The sequence below is a fragment of the Diaporthe amygdali genome (assembly GCF_026229845.1).
Source record: "Diaporthe amygdali strain CAA958 chromosome Unknown NODE_7_length_1459731_cov_64_868725, whole genome shotgun sequence".
Classification (NCBI taxonomy): Eukaryota; Fungi; Ascomycota; class Sordariomycetes; order Diaporthales; family Diaporthaceae; genus Diaporthe; species Diaporthe amygdali.
In genome coordinates this window covers 995921-1013571 of record NW_026517027.1, presented here as the reverse complement: position 1 = coordinate 1013571, position 17651 = coordinate 995921, and the positions used below count along the sequence as shown (strand labels likewise).

General features: G+C 50.9%; 4 protein-coding genes across 4 annotated transcripts; 2 read left to right on the top strand and 2 right to left on the bottom strand.

Annotated features, from left to right (window-relative positions):
* Window positions 1-1958: 1958 nt before the first annotated feature.
* Window positions 1959-3153, top strand: J7T55_013944 (uncharacterized protein; the record flags this gene model as incomplete). Its single annotated transcript, XM_053140867.1, has 2 exons — window positions 1959-2306; window positions 2362-3153. 2 exons carry the CDS (start codon window positions 1959-1961, stop codon window positions 3151-3153), a joined length of 1140 nt encoding a protein of 379 aa, XP_052996280.1.
* Window positions 3154-7799: 4646 nt separating this feature from the next.
* On the bottom strand, window positions 7800-8917 carry J7T55_013942 (ABC-type Fe3+ transport system; the record flags this gene model as incomplete). The annotated part of the gene is made up of 2 exons (XM_053140865.1): window positions 7800-8274; window positions 8337-8917. 2 exons carry the CDS (start codon window positions 8915-8917, stop codon window positions 7800-7802), a joined length of 1056 nt encoding a protein of 351 aa, XP_052996279.1.
* Window positions 8918-10600: 1683 nt separating this feature from the next.
* Window positions 10601-12549, bottom strand: J7T55_013941 (mfs multidrug transporter; the record flags this gene model as incomplete). The annotated part of the gene is made up of 6 exons (XM_053140864.1): window positions 10601-10665; window positions 10849-10907; window positions 10964-11652; window positions 11714-12000; window positions 12058-12388; window positions 12463-12549. 6 exons carry the CDS (start codon window positions 12547-12549, stop codon window positions 10601-10603), a joined length of 1518 nt encoding a protein of 505 aa, XP_052996278.1.
* Window positions 12550-15216: 2667 nt separating this feature from the next.
* On the top strand, window positions 15217-17367 carry J7T55_013940 (Heterokaryon incompatibility protein 6; the record flags this gene model as incomplete). Its single annotated transcript, XM_053140863.1, has 1 exon — window positions 15217-17367. The coding sequence occupies one exon, from the start codon at window positions 15217-15219 to the stop codon at window positions 17365-17367; it is 2151 nt and encodes a 716-aa protein (XP_052996277.1).
* Window positions 17368-17651: the final 284 nt, after the last annotated feature.

Genomic DNA, 17651 nt, shown 5'->3' with positions numbered 1-17651 from the left:
AGGCAAGGAAGGCACCTTGAATACCTGCCTGCGCACTGCGTTCACGATTGCGCTACATGAAAATAATTGTTTCATACGAACATCTGAGTGAGATTGTGGTCACTCAACCGTCCCCATTCTGACCTGCTCGAGACCTCCACGCAAATTAGCATTATGAACATCAATATCCTAATTATCCTTCCGTAAAACCTATATCAGGGGAGCAGCCGCCATACTCGGTACACTCTGGAACCAAACAAAAAAACAATCGAAACCACCAATAATGATAGCTATGGTCTTGATAAGAGAGCATGGCTCGGTTCATACGTAGTGGTCTTCTCGAATGCCTCATTCTCAGTCACACCGGTAAATTCAAGAACAACATAATCAAAGCACCACGATTGTGAATATGACAGACAATATCTGTATGTTATTGCATTGAGGAATCAATGGGATTGCTGGTAGATCAGCTCAAGGGAGAGATGATGCTTGCCGCTGGTCTCGTTTTTATTGTTGTTAAAGCAAATGCTGCTTTCGATGAGACCGATAACCGGCATGCAAATGAAGTCTCCCAGAAAATTTGGAGCATCGGGATTTATGCAAAGATCGGCCGGCATTTCAGACTTTCTCTCGTGTCCGCATGTACAGCCGACGCCAGCCTCGGCCAACATCCGTTGTATTACATCGGTCAAAGCTCGAATGCTTCGGAGGACATCTTTTCCTTGAAAATTTGAGCCAAAGTCTCACCGACATCTTGGTCGAGGCAAAGTCCTCGCCTGGCAGGGGTAATTACCCACATGCAGCCAAGCTCGACAGAAACAAAGTTGAACCACCAACAGCATCGTCCCATCTCATGGCGGGAAAGGGGTGAAGTCCGTGGAGTGTTCAGCTCCAAGGATACCCAGAACAGGTTTACAAACAATGCACAGCCAGAATGTGAGCAGCTTTCCCTGGAAGAGTCAGCTGCATATTGCGCCCGCAGACGCCTGAAGCCACAGCTCTCATGCTGCCATACCTGAGATTCAGGGGCTGCAGTCTGAGAAGCAAATGCTCCGGTGACGCGCATGAAGGTTACGAGCGCTCGGGTTTGTTGTGCCTTGAGCAACGTTGTATTGAGATGAGCTTGAACTCTTCACAATCTGGTGCGAGGCAGGCTCCACAACCCTCTTTGTCTTGTTGATTATCTTTGTTGTTACAACTGCTAATCTGCCCAAAGTCAGATCCGAGAAAATTCCTGTTGATGAATTCCAAGGACAGTATGAAGGGATTCATGTAAGTCTTCTGATCAAAAGCCCGACATTGTTGTTGGGGTATAAGACGGGCTCGGGCCGCTTTGTAGAAACCTGCTGGGTTGTGAAGCTATATGTGGGGGTATATTTGGCGTGTTTGTGGCATGATGCCCTCCGTCCGTAGACAAAGAAAAGGTCACTGCTCTGTCACGACCGGGGAGATATTGAATTTACATGATTTAGAAGATGGTCGGAGGTTGAAGCACCACGACTGCCGAATGAAAGTCAAGAGATCTTTTATCTTGGGCGCATGCATCCCCCGACGAGCAGATATCTTATACCAGGTGAATAATCAAATAAGAGTCACAACTTGCGGCTCCGCCATATCGACTGTCTGTGTACACGATATTTTGGCCGACATAAATTGCTGAGATAAACATTTCCTTTAAGTGTGTGTACCCACATGGTTTTACGATTGTTTGCTTTCTTGCTAACCTCAAAAGGGATCTTGGAGGTGGAGCTGCGGGACCGACCTCGGCAGGCAGTTCCGGACCCCAGACTCGAGGAGCCGAAGCCGAGACTGAGAACCAACTTAATTAATCAATCCCACCTCGTCTACTTGGAACAGCAATAGCCCTTTGTGCCAACAACCACGATGGTGGAGAACTTCTAGGGATCCCTCCTTCCCAAACCGCTACCCGAGCTCAAAAGTTTTCCCTCACCACAGAGCACTACCGAGATTTACACGACATGGACTCGATGCAGGATGATGTCCCCATCAAGCGACCGCCAGAGGACGAAGAACCCTTTGATCCAAGCAGAGCCCCTCCAAAGCGACAGACTATAGCGATTCCAGCTACCAATGGGCAAAGCGAGCCATCCATTGCTCCCTCTTCTGATGCCACAGACCATCAATTGATGGGCAAAACTCCAGGCGAGCTGGTCACCATCATCCTTGCGATGCGGTCCTCCCACGAACAGCAGCTGGCCGAGCTGCAGAACCAGTACGCGGTTGTCAGCCGTCAATTGGAGCATTTAACAAGTTCCCTGAACGGCTACTTTGCCTCGCAGATATCAGCTCTCCAGTCTGTCCAGCAGGTAGGTCTATCCCATGTTGAAACATATGGGTCAAGCTGACAAAACGCCATCACAGAAGGTTGCCTCCGTTTCGACCCCTGAGCAAGCCAGAGCTTTCCCCTCCACTACATACAAAATCCCGAATGCTGCAAACGGGATTCCTGCGCAGACATCATCTAACCCACCATTTTCGGCTGTACGACAAACGCCTGTGCCCTCATTCGTGCCCATCTCGCCATCCACACCCATTGTGAACGGCTTGTCGAGCACGCCAAATCCTCGAAGCTCACGCCTCGAAACCCCGTCTGTTGTAGCTTTCACTCCTATCAAGACGCCCACCGGCGCCTCTGTCGAGCCACGAGACAAGAAGGACCTCAAGATCACGCCGTCCCCCAACGCGAGCCAACCACCCACCGTCGAAGTAAGCTACCTCGAGACAGCATGGGAGGCCTGGGAAGAGTTCCGCTACGGCCGCAACGGCAACCCGTCGCTCGAGACCCTCGACGCCGTCTGGGGCCCTAGGTGGCGCCAGGACTTCAAGCTGAGAGAGTTCTACAAGCGGCGCAAGGCAATCGCCGACAAGATCAAACAATACATGGCGGATGGGATCGACGAGCAGAGCGCTGTCAGAGCGCTGGACACGCAACGTAGCAAGCGGAAGCTGAATTGGCTGTCCCTACGAATCTTGGACGAGCGCAAGGCGCAGAAGGAGCAGTACAAGGAGGCGCGGAAGGCCGCACTCGCGAACAAGGAAGCCTTGATGAGGGGTGCCTCGCCAGCGGTCGCGGCGGATCCGCATCCGTCCCCCCCTCAGACTCAGCCAAGTCAGCAGATGCAGCAGACACAGCAGACGCAGCAGACACTCTAGAAGCGGTTTGACGCTGGTGTGGGTCAGGTGTCCAAATTCCTCTATTTTTTTGCGGTTCACATTTCGGCGCTGGAGTTTGGGGGTCCGCAGTTTATGATACCCTGGTCACTGAGTGGACAGCTTCTGCTTTCAATGAATTGGTTGCTTAATTATTGCCTTGACTAATATATATTATGCTGGCAAAATACCTACGAAGTCCTAGCATAGCCCTAGAAACAAGTATGACCTGTTGCTGCGAACAAAGGATGCCGAAGTGGAGTCAAAGAAATCTTAACGAGGTGAACTCATGGCTTGTCATGATAAACCACACTTACATCGTATCCAACTAAACTGCCTGGCATCCTTACCGCTGAACCGAACCCGATTTCAATGTGTTCTTGCCAATCAAAATTGATCCACGTCAGAGAGTCCCGGATTTGTTCAACGTGGGATGACCTTCGCATATTGGGAGTTGCAGCTCAACCCATCATTTCTCTGGCAATTCCATCAGTCCTGGCTCCATCCTCCACCAGAGCAGCTTCACGACTGGCATCCCTAAACTTGAATACAACAGTCGGGTCCACGGGCTCCGTCACGACACCATCCTTATAGCCTGTCTTAATGCTGACATCAATGCCTCCTGGTGGCGGCAACACGTCGAAAGCCCAGATAACCTTAGAGGCAGCCAGCATGACAGCAGCGAAGGCGAACTTATCGCCAGGGCACTGCCGTCGTCCTGAGCCGAAGACATAGAGAGCTCGGCGGCCGCTTTTCTCAAGATCATCCTCGGTCTCAGGGGCATCATTGCTGCGGCGGAAGCCATACGGGTGCTTCACAAAACGCTCGGGCATGTATTCGTCTGGTCGCTCGTACTCGTGCTCGTTCCTGTGGATGGTCCACGCGTTGGCGATAAAGGTGGTTCCCTTGGGGAAGACGTAGTCGCCGTACCGGTCGTCCTGAGACAATGTGTGGGGAAGTGCGCTCGCCGTGACAGGACGCCAGCGAAGGACCTGTTTTCGTCAGTGGATAAAGCTCTAGGAAATCTGCAGGCTTTAATCACCTCTGATATGCAAGCCTCGAGGTAGACAAGCTTGCCCAGCATATCACCAGTTGGCGGCTTGTTGCCCGCGACCAGGTCGACCTCCTCCTGGGCCTTTTTGAGGACATTGGGAAAGGCAGCAAAGCAGCACATAAGGCTCTTGAAAACAGCAGAAGTCGTATCCACGGCAGCGCCGACTGCAGCCTGGCCGATATACCCTAGTTCTAAATCAGTGAATCGGCGTTCCGCCTTGACTAACCCTGGCGTATCCTGCTCTCGCAGCAGTCTGGCAATGAGGCCCTCAACCCGGACGGAGGCTGAGTCTTCTTTCATCTTTACAAACTGTTCTTTGCCTGCGCTAAAGAACCTCATCGCATCTTCGCTCATGAGTTTCCGGACACGTCGAGCTTCTGCCTTCCACGCTGCCATGAACTCAGGGAGATATTTCAAAATCGGGAAATAATCAACTAATGGTGCTGATCCTGGAGTAGCTAATTTCAGGACTTGCTCTTGTGAATGAATGAAGTCATCCCCAAACCCCGGTGGTAAGGCATCCAGACGCTGGCCGCTTGTGGTTACGAGCGGGACTGCTAGAGACCAAGACTGGACAACGTCTTCGTAGCTTGACGTGCCATGGTGTATTTTTTGACACAGGTTGGAAGCCTCGGCTTCCAACAAAGGAAGGAGTCTCTTGATTCCAGCATTGCTGACGATGTAGTTGAACGTCTTGCGCCAGCGTGTGTAATAATCGTCGTATTGCAAGACCAGAATGGCTTTGTCCTCAGGCCCGGGCCAAATGTGTTTGGTCAAGATGTGATTAATTGGTCTGTTGGAATAGATAGCTCCACGCTTGTCAAATAGCTCATCTGAGCAATGTTTTAATTAGTAAACAACGTACTCAAATCACTACACAACTACCTTGTAGATGGAAGAACGGAAGAAATGGATCACCCGATCCCTTCGAGTGCAATGGGGAAGTAGGGAAAGGAAACCAGGCAGAGAATGAGGAGGTGAAAGCTCACATACGGACGATTTTGGAGTTATTGATGATGACAAGATTACCGGCGCCGGTCTTGATAGAGACCAAATCACCATACTGCTTTGACCATTCGTGGAACTTCAGAAACGGCTTTTGAGGGGGGATTTGGTGAAGATTCCCAAGTCCTGGGACGACGGGGGGACCTGGCGGGAAGTTCTGCGGTCTCAGAGTGGAGGAGACCCATCGAAAGAGAGACCAAAGCAGGAGCAGAATGGGGCCAACAATCGCGGTTGAGAGCCCCGGGACCCAGAACGGAGATTCCAACATGTCTTTGAATGACACAACAGTTCTTTCCAAGATTTCGAGATATCGCAGCTGGGGAATTGGTCGAGCGCGTCCAAGTTAAAGAGAATAAGATTTGGAATCAATATGGTGGCAAGTTTCCGCAAGCGCGATTTGATTGGCCACTTGTGCAAATATGCGGAGGTTATTCACCACGGCCGATGGAACTTAGTAACCCCAAGGCAATCTATGCACACCCACCACGTACCATCTCCTGCACCTAGAGCCTATAAATGCTAGAGATTGTTGAGTAAGCGCCCTGATAAGCGAATCAGAGAGTCAACGAACCACTTGACCTGCATGATCAGGACGGCACATCATGCGGTAAGCAAAATGTATTCTCGAATTGCTAGATTGGGCACTGAATCCTCCACTAATCTAGGCATGTGAACGGTGTGAGTTGCCAGTATTGTTATAGATGTCTTCATAGTGCTGAACATTGCCATTCTTGTCAAGCTGGCTTGGTCCAAACAGGAGATCCCCTTTAAATACAAACCATACTGTGAAGACCCAGTTCATCAGATAAGCGATGAAAAGGAAAATGAACAAAGCCGTTGCTAGCACACGAAACGCCGGGGAGTCCATGGAAGTTCCGAGTTGAAGCAAGGCTGTGTCAAGAGTGACAACTGGGAATACCACGGCCCACCATGTCCTGCAAGTCATCAGTATATGCATCTAATGACAGGATTCACATTAATGGTTCAGCACTTACAAGTTGTAGACAGCCTTCCTCTTCACGAAGCCTATATCGATAACGACGAATATAGCAATCATGAACCAAAAGATACCGAGACCAATGAATAGAAGCGAGAGCAAAGTTCCAGCGCCTTGAAACATTTGACCCATCTGCTGGGTGAAAAAAGTACCCCTTGCATACTGTGCAAAGCGGCCATCCTGCCCGGCCACCTGCCCAAGAATCTGAAGCCCCGACGCCGTTTGTGTGGCTGGACTGACAAGTAAGGCAAGACCGGCGATCCCAGGGGCCTCAGGCCAGCCGTAATTCATAAGGCGATAAAGGAACAATGCGTACAGTACCAGACCCATCCAAATTGCTATACCCAGGAGAAAATATCCCATGATCACCATAGGAATAACAAGTCTGGTCGACATAGCAGACGAGTGTTCACTGATTGTGCCAGCCTCCACGGCAGCCGTCGCCATTCCAACAATGGGCAGGAATACTGCTGGACTCATTATCCGCCCAATATGTTCTGGGCTGCGCGACAGGATGATGATCACAGCCGCGGCATGAACGAAATTGAAAACCATGCCGGTCCACCACAGCACGTATGACACCAGCATGAAGGCATTCCCCGTACCTCCCCAATTAGCCGTGGAGACCTGCGACGCTACCAGTGCTGCGATGGTGTGGAGGGTGATCGGTATGATCGCGTATGCGGCGAGTTCCTGCTGGTCGGATACGAGCTTGCGAGAGACAAGCCGAGGGAAGACTATCCAGCGGGCAACCATGACCGCAAGAAATAAGAGGAATGTGACCAGGTCGATCACAAAGAAGATGTCGCCGCATATAGAGAGCCATCGAGCTGGGTAGGGGAACGGGGCGTTGAGCACCAGGCCCAGCCCGCCGGAGGATATGCAGAGGGAGAACCACATAGGGCTGAAGTTCTGTAGGGCTGATCTCCATTTGGCATGTCGATATCTTCGAATCACTTGGCTAGAATGCTGAGTTTCGCCTGCGGCATCTGGACGCCTCGTCTCAGAATATAGCTGCCGTGCCATGGTGTTTTGCAAATTGGTGACCGGGGATCTCGACGACGATCACTAAGTGTCGATGGTATCCGAGCAGATGCATCAAAGTAAGAGTAGGGAGTAAATACTTCTTTTCTCACGTTTTCAGAAAAGGATACAGCCAGAGCGTCATCTGTGGAGAAGGTACGTTGAAAGCAGCCGGAGACGAGAAAGTAAGCGTATAAGCTGTGGCAGGAATAGAGCTCCTGGAACCCGAACCCTTAGGTTTTCCCACATATCATCGGATATCTAGTGCGTATTTCGCGGGATCGGATTCTTCGCGAGCACTGACACTTTGCAACGTCATGGACACTTTGGGAGCTATGTCGGACGATCCTCCTTGTCACCACGAAGCAACTAGGTTTCTTTATTCGTATCATAGTTGTATAAAATGATTCGCTTCATGTAGCTATCTGTCACAATTCCTGAGACCTTATTTGTCTAAAACTTGCGACTTTTTCAGGTCGAACCATGGAACCAAGTTGTCTAATCATTCAACAAAATTACTATCTGGGCATCAGTCTCGGAGACAGTTGGCTGATAAATCTTAGGCAGTGTCTAGATACCATCGACAAGAGGACTCAGGCCTACAGGAACACCGAGACACATCTCGTAGTAGACCCTCTGTCTCTCAACCTCAGCGCGGTCCATCATCCACTTGCCAAAGGCTGTGGGGTCGGTGCCAGGCATATCCAGAATCTGGGGATACCCGGCAGGCTGGGGGGAGTCGCTGCGGACGCCCCAGCTTCCGCGGATGGTCTCGTATTCATTGCTAAGCATGTAGCTGTGCAAGAGCTTAGCGCCCTCGGGGTGGGGCGCCCCCTTGAGGATGGCTCCGGTCTGGGGCCAGGAGACGAACTGGCCCTCAACGGGGAAGGATACATTCACGGGTCCGAATGGGACAGAGGTGAAGGTGGCTGCCAACTGCGTGCCATTCCCTCCCAAGAGTGTGAGTGGTGTTCCGGTCCCGCGTACCCATCGTGGGTTCTGGGCGATGAGCTTGTCCAACCAAGCACTGCCATACTGTTGTTCACTGTTTTGGAGTATCGTCAGATGATTGCGGGCATTTTCGTCTGAAGGGGAATCGTCGCTCACATGAGAGTAAAGGCGAAGAGGACAGCGTCGTCGTCGTTTGGATATGTCAGGACGAGCTTGTCCTTGAATTCCGGACGAGGCCAGTCCTCCCACTCGACAGGGGCTTCGATACCAGGCAGCTTTTGTGCATTCCATACACCGGCCCAATTGAGGATAAGTAAACCGTAATAAGTGGCGGTATCGTTGCTCTTGAATTCGGGGTGAATCTTATCGAAGCCGAGCGGGGCGTATTCCAACAGGGCGGCTTCGGAGGCCCAGCGGGGGAAGTTATGAAGGGTCTGTATAATGATACTGTCGACGTAGACATTGTTGGCGGCAATCTGCTCGTTCACACGTGTGTCGTGGTACTTGGAAAGGTCGACGGTGACATTCAAGGTCATTCCGGGGAATCGTTTCTCGAAGGTGCTCTTCAGGAAGTCCTGATCGGTGAGCTCATCGCCGCCGTGCCAGAGTGTGACAACACCACCCTCCGCGAGGGCGGCCTTGTGGATTTCGTCGAGCGTACGGTTTTCGACTTGAGCCGCGGCGTTGACCAGGGCTTGGCTACCCATCAGGGCGAGAGCAAAGAGTGATCGAGCCATAATTAACAGTGAACGTATTTTCTGTCCTTGGACAGAATGAAAAGAGTGGCTAAGTTTGGTCTATCAGAGGGTCCTGGCGACTGAGGAGCAAAAAAAGGTTGGCTTCTTGCATGGCTGAAGATGCCTTCTTTTTCAATTAGACAAAAATTGGCCTGCACGTGCGTTCATCATTGTGCCCCTTTGTGTTGTCATTCTCACTTTGACTACCAAATTTGGACAAGACCAAGAGCCTGGGATGTGAGCACAAGCATCAACGATGGGACGCCCCGCTAAGACACATGTGCAAGAAAAGATGGCATTTCGCCCAAGCTTCTATGGCCCCTGTAATTGTGGATGCCTCGTAGTCCAACCTAGTTTAAGCCTGAAAAGGAGGTTAAATCAAACTTTGTGGAGAAGACGAAGATCACCCTAGGTTGCAGGCATTGGTCATTCAAACAAACTGAACCCACTTCTGGTCATGTTCCGTGTCACAAGGGACAATGTTGGTTCGAATCAGGTCCCTCGGATTTACAAATCAGGTGTAGCGCCGTACCAAAACTATTCCAGATGAACTCAAAAACGCCAAGTCCTAGCATTGGCATCCGTACAAAAGCTGACATTTATAAACATAGCAGTACCTTTGAAACGAGTGTAGTAGTTTGCACCATATGCAAACTAGGTGTACTGATAAATATCGAGCAATTTTCTATTGAACGTTGAATGTTCTCATGGCCGCGGTGTGAACTTGACAATTGTCAAGTATGCCCACTTCCTAAATTCGCGAGGCTGAGGTTGATGAGTACGGTGTGGCTCAGCGTAGCAATGTGACTAATGAGACATCAGACAGCTAGTCGAGTACCCACATCGGGTAGAGCGTTCCCCAGCTTTCGGAGCATGAGTGAATAAACAGATGAAGACATGCAGCTTCTGTCCCCTTTCTGAGCAGGGGTTGGAATGTTTGTCGTCGAGTCATGGTATTGCTCAGTCAAACAGGAAAATCTGACAGTTGGGGAGCAAGGTCAAGGGTGGCCAGAAGTGTTCTTGCATGATGGATGGAATTCAATCCGGTGGAGTGGTAGAAAACAGAACTGATGTTTCGCTCCAAGACTTTAGACCTCACTCGGAAGCCCCGAGAGAGACGGCTGCTACTTTGTGAATCCTGCCTCCTGAATCCTACCTCCATAACGTAAATGCATATGAATTAGACAATTCATTCCGAAATATTGGCATCCACATGTCTGATGATAGAACATATTTTCCAACACACTGACGAATTTAATTCAATCAAACCCATCTACCTAGAGTCGCCGGCTCCAGATGCAAGGATGTCTTCCTCGGGTCACCCTGTTCAGTCGTGCACAACACAGTGATCTGAGATGAGTGAGCTCTACGCTCAGCATTCCATGCCTTTCTGGTCCTGTGCAAATAGTCCCACCTGGCTTCATACTAGAGCTCAGAGCACATAAAATTCCAGAACATTTAAATTGGAATGCACGCACTGCGAGATACGCAGGACATACCCAGGTGACGTTGACAGTCTCAGAAGAATTAGGCTTTGTACAATTCAGCAGATCAAAACCAGGGCTCTTGTTCACCTTATGTGCAAAATCATCGCTAATGTCTCTTCCTGCAGGTGTAAGAGCCAGCGCGAATCCCAAATAGCTTCCCAACTTCCACAATGTACAGAAATATGCAGCATATGTATCACCTCCAAGCTCGTCCCCTCCACTGGATAAGCATGATCGGGATGACAGAGAAAGCAACCATCACTAGAAACAGCCACATTAGCAGCCGTCATTATTGAGAAAGGGGATGACTTGGAAGCTGGTGATCCGAAACAGACTGTGCGATACCAGGTGCTAAGGAAATGCTCCGAGAAGAGTTGTCTGTTCCGAATTGCCATTCCGAAGAGACAGCGTGAAGGAAAACTGGGTTCAGGGGTGTATGCTTACTGGCAACTGCTATTCCAGCTGTTTTGCCATATCCGAGCTCCTCGATACTCTGCGGGAACCTTTTTAAACCGTTAACTTTGTGGTACACGAAGAATGCAATGTCTGTCACACATACCAGAAAGGCCCAATGAATCCCCAGATTTGACGAACGAAGGTAATAAAAACGCCGACACTGGCAGCATCGTGACGATAGCAGTCCACGGAGTAGGTCACAAGCACGGTAGTAGCGACTTGATTACCTGCTGCGGCAATTCCCGCCCCAATCAGCGGCGTGACGTTCCATGTATGGCCAGCACTGGAGAGCTGAACCAGGAAAACGATAACACCAATGATACATAACGCGAAACCGAAGTAGCCCAGCCACAGGCGGAACTCTGGCTCGGGGCTTCTACCGTTCAACTTTTTCCGTCGCATCGACATCCAGATATCAGACGAGCGCCCGCCGATCTGCTCGCCGACGATGGTACCAACGATGACGGAGATCATCTGCAGACCGGTCTGCTGGGTGTTGAAACCGAAGAGCTCGGGAAACAGTTGCGGGATCTCAACAGTGGTCATTATGCTGGTCCATAGGAATTCCATGGCATAAGCCACGGCAGGGAGCAGCACGCAAGGGCGCGCTGCATATACCAGTGGCTCGACGAAGTCATACCAGGTCATTGGTGTCTTGTCGATTCGGCGGAAGCTCATGTATTGTTTCTTGAAGTCGGACTTGTTCCTCTCGTCTTCGGGTGCCTGACTGCCACGGATATAACGAGACTCTGGGCCAAAGAAGAAGTAAAGGATAAATTGGACGGCGTTGGTCTGTACAAGACAAGGTGTTAGACATTTCGGGAGTTAGAACATGTACATTGATGCCACTTACCATTGCAAGGATATAGTAGATCCATCGATAACCAACCCTTAGAGCAACGAAACCGAAGATCAAAGGAGCAACCGGAACACCTAGAGTCACAAAAATAGTCCATATACCCATGTATCGAGCTCTTTCATCCTTGAAGAAAGTCTCAACCACGACACCGGACCCGATAGCGGCGGCAGGGCAGATGAAGAAGCCCGTAATGGCACGGCACAGTGCCATGGTCGCGTACGAGTGCGAGTTGGCGCAGCCAATGTTCCCGACAAGACTGCATATGAGGGAGATCATGAAGACTTCCCATTCTCGTTAGTCCAACAGCAAGGGATTGGTGGCATTTCCTGGGCACTGACTGGGTCGTCGACCGTAGCGTTGAGACAAGGGCCTCCAGAATAGAGGCGCACCACCAAGGATCGCGATCACTAGAGATGTGAGATAACTGGCGGTTTGGACCTCGATATCAAGGTCTTTGGCGATGTTCACGAAAGCAGCCATGATTGCTGCCGCCGTGAACGTTCCCATCATCGCATGGAAGGCAACCAAGAGCAAATTTACGACCTTCTTCTTTTGCGACCAGTTATATGGGTCTGCATCGCTCGGGTCTGGGATTGGATCGAGGTCTAAAGTGCCGTGCCTCCGAAGGAGGTAGTCACGGTGCTCATCGGAGAGATCGTTGATTCCATCCTGAACGAATTTCAGCTGTTGATTGCTCGACAACCACGACGCGTGGCCGATTAGTATAGTCAATAGGGGCTCACCGTGTATTCTGTCCGAATATCTCGAGGCTCTTGAGCCTCTTCCAACTTTGCCGAAGACGGCGGTGATACCTTTTCTTTGTGACTCATTGTGAATATTGGCGCTGATAGGGGGTTTCGGGGAGTAGAAAGGCCACCTCGAGCGAAGAGAAGTGAACGCAGTAATAGAGCTGGATTCAAAGATGGAAGTAATTGAGCGAGCTGGTGGCTTAAACAACTCCTCGGACGTCATTTCGAATCTCCGAAGAGATGTCCAGAAGTGTGAGCCACATCACGTCTCGGGCCAGCGGCATATCCCAGGGAGCCTCAGTGATGCAAGTCAGGGGTCGAAACGTACCTATCAAGCTGCCACGGAACACAGACATCGGGAAACATTCTCAACCAAAGTCTAAAGGGTGGCATCCGGCCTATCAACCGCCGGGGAAGGACCGACGTACACGGGACATGGGGGAGGAGATCCACGCAACCACGGTGTCTAAGCTTTTAGGCCAATCCCATCAGCCACTGGGGAACGACTAGCACTAGGGTAACGAGATTCTGTGGGGAAGAACTGGGTCCTGGAGATGTGCATTGCTTTGGATCTTCGTGTCTTTGGTCTGCAAGTGGACCAGAGTGTCGCAAGGAGGTGAAAGCCCGCCAAACCCGCATCATCTTGACCACTAGCGGCCAGTCCCGTACAGAAAGACCCAGTCTGAATGCTTCACTGCCGTCTCGCTGTTCTCTCACGGGAGTGTGAATCTGTCAGTCTTGCGACATAATTTATAAGGCTGCCTCGGAGCTAAATATATAGGCTGGACGTTTGCAACGAGAACATAAGCTTTCGTTTCCTGGCCAAGGCCCTAGAGCAGCGGGACGCCGTGAGCCTCACGACTCGGCTTAACTAATCTCTAATCTAGACTCTGGGCACACAGATTAGGTTCATGACACCCCGAAGATCTCAAAGGCAACGTCTGGATCAGCAACCTTCCGGGGCAAACCTTTTTGGGAGCATGAGTGGAACTTTGGGGTCCCCAACGTCCCCCGTAAGCCTAGTCTCACCCCTGTATTGCGGGATGTGGGTGGATCCCTGAAGCTTAAACCTGGTTGATAGTCTCCACTCGGTATGAGTGAGGACAAGCAAATGACGACGATGACAGATCAATATGCGGATTTCCCGGTGCTCAGCTGGCAGACTGAGGACGGATTTTCCGAGATACGAAGACACGTAGCGACGAGGATTTCTGTCTGGACTCAGGTCAGCGGTCCACGTGAATGACCAAGTGAAAGAAATTTTGAAAAATCACAGAAAAACACTCCGGAGCATCACCGTGAAAAGTTATCGAAAACATTAGCGGGTGATCCGCGACAGTGGTTAAATTCCCCAATGACTTCACTGCTTCAGCTGCCCTATGACAAGGGGCAACCCCGCAAATCGCCACTCGGCCAAGCATCGTCGGGAGGGCCATCAGACGGATAGATCTCCGAGCTTCTCGTCGTATTTCCGTTTCTCGTGCATTGGACGCGTGTCTCTACCGTCCCAAAAAATATACCGATGCTACATATATAAACATGTGCTTGCATGATTTCGAAACACTGAGCTCTATTGCAGGCCGACGATTTGCAACGAGACCTTGGGCAGCCATCTCCCAGTGCATTGCAGGTCAAATTGCTAATTGTTTGGAAGGCATCACAGCCCATGAAGTATGGACAGTAGGGAATTCTGGTGCCGGCGGTTCGGTCTCACCACTTAGATGTTCGCAATTGCACTCAAAGGTTTGAAGGTATGGCTCATCGCAAGATGACAGAAAGAAAATCCCTGCTTCATACCGAAAGAAAATCCCACGAAGCTTTAAATTCTCCTCTCTTTTCTCGGCAGGCAGGCAGACAAGGAAGTCTTGCATATCAGCTGTCAATAAATTCAATAGTGTGCCGCATGGAACCCTGTGACATTTGAAGGCTCTACAACATGCACTGCGCTCGTTCAGCCCGCCGAGGTGCTCTATCCGCTGTAGATGATCCATGCACCCTGGTACTACAGCATTATCAGAATTATCTGCAAGAAGACTGTCCTCACTGAGCTTCCGCACGATGTAGCAGACGTAGGCTCTCCACCGGCAAAGAGTCATACGATTCTCATTTGCGGTCTACACTGGATCTGTACATATCTCAAACATGAGCCATCTCAATAAGCCACCTCGGGTTCTAGCCCGCGGTATGAAATTGAAATCCATGTTTGATGGCCGGTTATACAACACATCGCGTCGTCTCCTGGCGTTGCCAAGGACCGTCGAACAATAAGGGCTGACCTATTTGGTGTCGTGGTTGTGTGTGGCAGTGCTGCAGAGTGTTCCGCCAAACACAAGTGTAAAAACACTTGCTATTACTCAATTTCAACAGCTTTGTGCCGAGACAAGATTGTGATACTTGTCTCAGTCTTGTGGCGGTGCTTCAAACCTTTTCCAGCTCACCGTCTACGGGCACAGACCAACCAAAAGGGGCAGTGCAATCCGGTCTTCAGCTACAGCTGAAGTCCGAATAGCATCTCAGAAACTGATTTCGCCACAACCTTTACTTTCTTTATTTTATCTCTCATGTTCTTTGTGTCTCAAGACATAATTAATCTCCAATATTTCCCCCCATCTGTTCGCCGCGAACTCAGTTATCGTGAGCGATAGTATCCCGCGGGTTACGGCCCACATACAGGAAGTCTTACACCAACATGTGGAATTGAGAAAGCCCTTAAAAAGCCTTCTCAAACCAACGTGTGAGACCATCACAATGTCATCGGCGAATTCGAAAATGAAACGCCATGCATGTGATGAAGGCATTTCCGAATGCCATGCATCAAAACGTGCAAGGCCATTCGAGAGCGACCCGAAATTTCACTCCACGCCCTCGCGGTCTCTACCACCACCTGAGAGACCCGGCAGTCTCCAGGATCGAACGGACTCATTGGATGGCGAGGATGATGTCGAAGAGATCATACGTTCTGATGAGGCTGGCTACACATATACACGACTCGGGAGACGGGAGTTTAGACTTCTCCGCCTGCACCCAGCTGAGCCAGGCGGTGCTCTTCACTGTTCCCTTGTCACCGACAGTATCGACACACCTAGCTCTTATGAAGCTCTTTCATATTGCTGGGGAGTATCAGAGCCAGCGCAAAGGATCCTGATATCCGATGAAATCGATTCCGGATTCACGTCGCCAACTCACTTCCAAGTTGGCCCCAATCTCTACAGCGCGCTCCACGCGGTACGCATGCCCAACAGGCCACGGGTTGTCTGGGTTGATGCGTTATGTATCAATCAATTTGATAAGGAGGAGAAGAATAATCAGGTCTCTATGATGCATGAGATCTATTCAAAAGCTTGTCAAGTCATAATATGGTTGGGCTCGCCTGACCCCAGCAGCGAGTTTTTATTCGCTAACTTACATCGAGTATTCCGCCCAGGCTTCTTTTCAGATGGCGGGAACAACGGAAACGCTGTGTCCGATCCTGGTTTTGTCAGTCGTATGAAGCAGGCGTTGACGGATCTATTCTCCCGCCCCTACTGGGAGAGAGCTTGGATAGCTCAAGAGGTCATTCTGGCGGCAGAGGCCACGGCTGTTGTCGGCCAACGTCAAGTAGACCTGGCTGACTTGAGAGTTGCCGAGGAGCTGTTTTCGACTGCGGATGGGATCCACGATGGCACGCGGGCAACTGCTCCGGATGGGGTGGCTGCACTCCTCAACGGCCGCAACGAGCTCTTGCGAACATCGTCCACCGGAGACATCATCGCGCGCACAAAGTCGGCTGCAGAGCTACTCTTGCAGTTTCGTGGCTCCGAAGCTACTGATCCTCGCGACCGGATATATTCATTACTCAGCCTCTCTAATGACGGCGGCACGATACCCGTCGATTACAATAAAAGCGCCATGCAAGTATTTGCCGATTTCGTCTCGACATGTATCGAACGCCAGGGCTTGCTGGATCTCGTCTTGATCCCGTGGGCCCCAGTCAAGCGGTCCAAAAGGTCTCGGAACAGGCGTTCAACAGCAGCTTGCGAGGCGTCTACCACACCTTCGTGGTTGGCTCCCCTAGACGACCTGCCTCATGGGTCTCCTGAAGGCCAGGACCAGCCAGGACGGTTGTGGAAAGGCCGTCTCAACGGCGACGGGCTAGTCAACATGCCTGCCATTTATGATGCCTCGCACGGTATGAAATTAGAGGTAAGTTTTGGCCCGATGATAAGAACCCGGCGGCGCGGTGGCGGACTCGACGTTGGAGAGCATTCGGAGACGAAGAAAGGAACATTATACAACCCTGTGCTTCACGTGGGGGGTATCAAGCTCGGCACGATCACGGATCTGTCGACACGCATGGCTGACGGCCTGATCTCGAGAGACGCCCTCGAGCTGGCCGGGATCCCATTCACGAAGGGCTGTGAGGCACTGCGATCCTTGCCAGACGCAATGGTCCGGAGGGTCTGGCGCACGCTCGTTTGTGACCGGGATGCGGATGGCAAGCCGGCGCCGACGAGATTCGGCCTGGCTATTAAACACCTGTTCAAACGTATGCTGGAGTCACGGGGTCTTGACACGCTCGAGATTCTAGAGGACGGGAACGACGTGGACCCAAATACCAGGGAGTTCCTCAAAAGGGTGCACGACATGACGTTTAATCGTCGGATATTCGTATCCAATATCAATGAGTTCCAGGAGAACCTGCTGGGGCAGGCACCCAAGGAGGCGCGAATAGGAGACACAATCGCGCTGTTCTTTGGAAACAGTGTGCCTGTCATCTTGAGACCGAGCTGTGACGGTGGAGGCAGATACATGGAGATTGTAGGGGCAGCATATGTCGACGGCAAAATGCAAGGCGAGATTCTACACGAGCTGGGCGAGGATCGCATCGATGAGATAGCGCAGACATTTGAGATCATATGAAGAGAAAGGTGAGAAGACAATCGAACGTATTTGGTCCCGCTTGAAGACGAGAACACTATCGTCAGAAAATGGTCAGCGTGTGTCTCCCACATTTTGATCCCGGCCAACCATTCGAACGATCTTAGAGGAACTCCACCTCCACCACATACCCAGCCCCAGATTCACGACAATGAACCAGCGGACCCTGGGAGGTAAGACGGGAGGTATTAGAAGAAGTTTGACCATTTGCAGACCTGAGAACTTTAACAGTAGAATTACTGCCAGAGCCCTAATGTACTGCAGCA